The sequence below is a fragment of the Myxocyprinus asiaticus genome, chromosome 6 (genome assembly GCF_019703515.2).
Source record: "Myxocyprinus asiaticus isolate MX2 ecotype Aquarium Trade chromosome 6, UBuf_Myxa_2, whole genome shotgun sequence".
NCBI classification, from domain to species: domain Eukaryota; kingdom Metazoa; phylum Chordata; class Actinopteri; order Cypriniformes; family Catostomidae; genus Myxocyprinus; species Myxocyprinus asiaticus.
In genome coordinates this window covers 15,476,083-15,481,744 of record NC_059349.1, presented here as the reverse complement: position 1 = coordinate 15,481,744, position 5,662 = coordinate 15,476,083, and the positions used below count along the sequence as shown (strand labels likewise).

Here is a 5,662-nt window from a genome sequence, read left to right as displayed (position 1 = left end):
CCAAAGAACTGCCGCTCACTGGATGTTTTTGTTTTTGGCACCATTCTGAGTAAATTCTAGAGACTTTTATGTGTGAAAATCACAGGAGATCAGCAGTTACAGAAATACTCAAACCAGCCATTTGGCACCAACAATCATTCATGCGATTATCTAATCAGCCAATCGTGTGTCAGCAGTGGAGTGCATAAAATCATGCAGATACGGGTCAGGAGCTTCAGTTAATATTCATATCAACCATCAGAATGGGGAAAAAATTTGATCTTAGTGATTTGGACCATGGCATGATTGTTGGTGCCAAATGGCTGGTTTGAGTATTTCTGTAACTGCTGATCTCCTGGGAATTTCATGCACAACAGTCTCTAGAATTTACTCTGAATGGTGCCAAAAACAAAAAACATCCAGTGAGCGTCAGTTCTGTGAATGGAAATGCCTTGTTGATGAGAGAGGTCAACAGAGAATGGCCAGACTGGTTCAAACAGCTGAAGTCTACGGTAACTCAGATAACCACTCTGTACAATTGTGGTGAGAAGAATAGCATTTCAGAATGCTATTATGAGATGCGGGTTGGTGCTGTTAGTATTAATATAGTACACAATATTAGGCAGGTGGTTTTAATGTTGTGGCTGATTGGTGTATGCTTCTCATCTGATGAGCACATCTGTATTTCATGTGAATGTGCAAGTACGCGCGACTCCAGCAGGCTTCCTGATATTTGTGCTCCACAGACAGGAGAGCGCAGAGCGGGATCACTCGTGCTACTTAATAATTGACCTAGTAAAAACTTTAAAGACATCTCCACAGAATGGGACGACTACCAATCAAGTCATGAAAATGAAGATGAGCTTGTTATTAAAACAGGTGTGACATCTGTGCTGTGGGTTCACAAAAGCCAACAGTGAGCAGAAAAATGTAATCTGCAAACTGTGTCGCACGACGACGATAATCACTCATACTACAAGCAATCTGTTTTAGCACCTCAAAATGAAGCACACAAAACAATATTATGAAAGGCAAAAGATGCGCTCTGCATTAATTCTGTCAAAAAAAATAATTCTGCAAGAAGTGTTTATTTTTATTGGATATTTTTTTACTTATGTATTATTTTCTTGTTGCATTGCTTTGAGAAGTTCTTGAGTTTATTGAGGAAAGTTTATAGTAATAATAATAATAATGGTTAACGTCAGACTGAAATGTGGCATAATGCTAAATTAATTTCATTAGTTTCATTAGGTTTCTTACTTTATTTTTTAATTTGAGTTTAATTAATATATAAACTAATTTTTTCTTGATTTTCCCAAAAAAATGTACTATACCGTGATACATATCATTATCGTGATATAAAATCAGTCGTACCGTGATATAAGATTTTGGTCATATCGCCCACCCTTAACTGTGGTAACCTATAGATAGATGTCTCACGTACAATGTAAAAATTAGCTTTGTTTTGTATATCGTAAATATAATGAAGAGAAAACTATATCTAAAGGTTTTGGTTAAATAAATATATTGCTGTACTTTTAATGATTAATGACACATTGTACACGAGGTAATTGTTTTCCTCTCTTATTTGGTCAAACATCTGGCAATGCACAGACAATATTCTGGTCCCAACATAAGTGTCTCTGTACAGTATGATGCAAACAGATACATTCCACTGAGCCATTAAGCACTGAACATAGATAAGTTTGTTAAGAATGAGAACCAGGCTGCTATGGGCACAAATGCAAAACACAACGACTTCAATCTAACAAACGTCTTTGGCGATATTTTATATTTTGGGCACTGTCAACAATGATTTGCTCAAATCCTTAGCCTCTCCGGATGTGCGAACACGCAGGTATCCAAGCAGAGACATTGCATGCTGACAATACTCCTCCACCTGCCTGATCTGCTGGTAGCTAAGCAGAGTTCTCCAAGCGCTTGCAGCTTGTGTTGCATTCCTGGACGAAACGATGAAAGGTTTAGTGGAGGCGCTACTTCCTGTTGTCATATTCATGGCGAAGGCCTCAATGTCCTGACTGGCTGAAAGGTTAACGAAGCGATAAACATTCCGAACCGTTTTAATAGGGTTTTCCACTAAGTCCTCGTAACGTACAGTCATGTATTTCCCCTTGAACCAGGTGGGAGGGTGGAGGGCGGTTTTCAGAGTTCTGGATGCCCGTTCACAAATCACTTCCATGGCTTCTATGGAGTGATAGTCTGCACCGTCTTTTTTGTTCACTTTGTGGTTCGGGTCCGCAAATGGCACACGACGCAGCTTGGGGTCTCTGCTGCGCAGGACTTGTAAATTTTCTCGTATGAGTCCGTGTCGAGATTTAATCCTGGAGTTGGCCACCGCCCTGGGGTCTCTGACTAAATGGATGACTTTCAGATTCAAAGAGGGGTCCTCCATCAAGGGGGCCAAAATGTTAATATCCAAAATACGGACTCCCTTGATGACTACAGTGTTGTACTTTAAACATTCCTCCTCCAGGGCTTGGAGGCTCTGCGGAGGGCACTTTCTACAAACTTTATCGTCTACCATGCCCACTACATCCTTCCTGTAGGACGAACAGAGGGGGTACGAGCAGATGACCTTATTAAGAGTGGCACCAAACAGTCCGAGCGAGGTTATGTTCTTTCCCCCAGGGCTGTTGTACAACTGAAAAACCGAGAAATCACACCTGTAAAGAGAGCTCAGCATGTCCCGGGCTGCTCCCTGGAGGGACACAGCATCCCCCGGGTACAGTTTTTGCCAGATATGCCACATAGGTTCATACAAGAAAAACACATCTGGATTTTGGTTGAACAGCTCCCCAAAAAAGGACGAACCGGACCTCCAAGTGGTCAATACATACACAAGCTGCCTTTTCTTGATCTGGTGGGCTTTGTAAAGGAAACGGATGTCCGATCTGCTTTGGACAGGCATTCCCTGCATTGGATGGTTGCATTGCTGTGGCTCTTTGGTCCATTTATAATTAGCCAGGTTCAACATGGTCAAAGCCACCAGCAGAAAATAGGCAAGAAACATAATGATCTTCTTCCGGCGTAGCACTTTCATGACAATGCCTGGGTTGGCTATTATTTTGGTGCTGTTTCTGGTGCAAGGCTTGAGTTTTCTTCCAAAACCAGCATTCTTCTCCCATGGTGCTGTGAATTTCAGAGGGTAGGGTTTGTTTTTCATTTATGAAACAAGAGAGCCAGTGATGTCCCAAATAGAGCTACACTGTATCATATACAGTGATGATGATGGCATAGAAGAAAGCGTGACATCTGCCCCAAGTCCATTTAATCGATTATCGATTAAATGCGTGGGGATGCCCGACCCCCCCAAAATGAGACGAAACGAAAACAAACCGCACTGCAATGCGCACGGTTTCATTTAGATGCAAGACAACGGATGCAGTTCATGTCGTATAACGGCTCACAAAATCTTGGTAAAGCACATTAATGTTCTCTTACAGGTGAAATACATCCCAACGCTACTGTACTAGTGAAACACTGGAACTGTAGCGCGTCCAGACCACGGGATGCGATAAAATGGCGATATATACGTGCGTGAACGTTCATTCGACTTCAGAAAGAAAAGAAGCAATATTTTAAAAGATAATTTTTAAAACGCCATATCAAAAGAAAGTGGCATCCCCAGTCAAATTGGTACCCAACCTCGTCTCTGTTGTTCTGGCGTACGCTGTAACTAATTGATAGCGCACGAATTAAATCGGAGCAAAGGAACACAAGTCCCGCCTCCTCTAAGCGCCGATTGGTGGAAAGGGGAGCGTCTAGGCGTTCTTTAACGACGCGATTGGTTTGTGTCTACATCTGTCAAATCTTATTGGAATAGTAGACAGCTATGGCTACGTAGTAACATCTCTTTTTTTATGCTCTATATCAGAAATGATCATTTTCAGAGTATTTTGGAGACTTCAGGCACCTTTTGAATAACATATGATCTTATATCTAAGTGTCTATTTTTTCATAAAATATTTATTTATTCCATCAATTCTTTTTTTCTTCTTCCATTATTGCTTTATTACATTGCAAAGAATGTTTTGCTAAATTGTGTAAATGATGTGTGTTTGTGGCTGTTTCATCAGTCATGAAAATCCTAAATAAATAAAAAAATAAAGAAAAACAAATATAAAATAAAAATGCAAATAATAACAACAACAACAACAATAAAAACACCCACTGTTTTAATCCAGTATTTTTGTGCAAGGACTTAGAATCATAATCTTTTTCCGGATTGAATGCGGTGACAAGAGATTTTATATATATATATATATATATATATATATATATATATATATATATATATATATATATATATATACAATATAATATACATAACTCCACAACAATGTCATATTGATAGTTAATTTTTCATTTCTAGACTGTCAGTGCCCATTCTAGGAACTATTCTTTGTAGTTAGTGCCACCTGCTGTTTGTTTAGGTATTTTTCTCTCACCTACTCACTTTCTTAACTGAGCCCTCTCCTTTTACTACATTCACACACTCTCACACATTAACCAAATCGCATCAATAAATTATGCACAATTAATAAAATAAGGTGTTTGTAGAAAAAGTTGTGCTATTTTCACTCGTTCGTAGTAAGAGAGAACATCTGCATTGGAGCAAGAGAGAGAGACAGAAAGAGTGTGTGTGTCTGAAAGGAAATTAGGATAATAGATGGGTCATTCCAGTCCCTCATTAGGCTGGAGTCCTGCCATATTATGAGGCATGTGCTGGTTATTGCTTTTACTCACTCAATAAAAGTTGTATTTGTACTGTATGTGTGGGAATGATGGTGGATTGATGATAAATCTAGGTGATGCAGACTTGTTTTCCTCAACTGGGCTCTTTCTGTCAGTAGTTGGCATGATTAGTGTGACGTTCCAAATCTATTGCAATACCTATTTGTCTGTTGTTTCTCTTGTTTCAAGATCCATGGCCCTAATAACAAGAGAACGTAAGGAAAATGTCATTTTTGTGGACCAAGAGACCAAAGCCACAATAAAAGGTGAGATGGAGGCTGTTTTGCTTTGAAATTTAGTTTGTGCCATATTAATGTCAGATAAAAAAAATAAAAAAAATCTGAACTGTTCCCTCTACTAAAGTCTGTGACCAAAGTCTATTTTCAAATCCTTTCCCTATGAATCTCACAGGGTTACAGTAATACTGTAATCTGATATGATGCTGCGATTGGCAATGAAAATAGTCAGTCATTCATTGACAAATAGTTGAGTATGGTCCCAGCTGGTAATTAGGGCAATACAGGCTTGCATTACTTTCTCTGTGTTTATGTGGCATGCCATGGAATTATTATTATTATTATTATTATTATTATTAATGATAATAATAACAATAATAAATATCATAATATAAATATATATTATATTATAAAATATTATAACAACCTAATAATAATAATAATACTTGTTATTATTATTATTATTAATAATAATAATAATAATAATAGTAATTTAGTAAACCAGTTTATTATTATTGTTATTAATGATAATAATACAAATAATAAATATTATAATTTAAAATATTTAATATTATAAAATATAACAACAACCAGATTATTATAATTGTTATTATTGTTGTTGTTGTTGTTGTTGTTGTTGTTATTATTATTATTATTATTATTATTATTATTATTATGTTTTTTAAGTTTAC

The 5,662-nt window shown here is 37.4% G+C and overlaps 1 protein-coding gene across 1 annotated transcript; it reads right to left on the bottom strand.

The window, feature by feature from the left end:
- Positions 1–414: 414 nt before the first annotated feature.
- Positions 415–3,675, bottom strand: LOC127441902 (carbohydrate sulfotransferase 2-like). The gene has a single exon (XM_051699465.1). The coding sequence runs from the start codon at positions 3,161–3,163 to the stop codon at positions 1,769–1,771; it is 1,395 nt and encodes a 464-aa protein (XP_051555425.1). The 5' UTR covers positions 3,164–3,675; the 3' UTR covers positions 415–1,768.
- Positions 3,676–5,662: the final 1,987 nt, after the last annotated feature.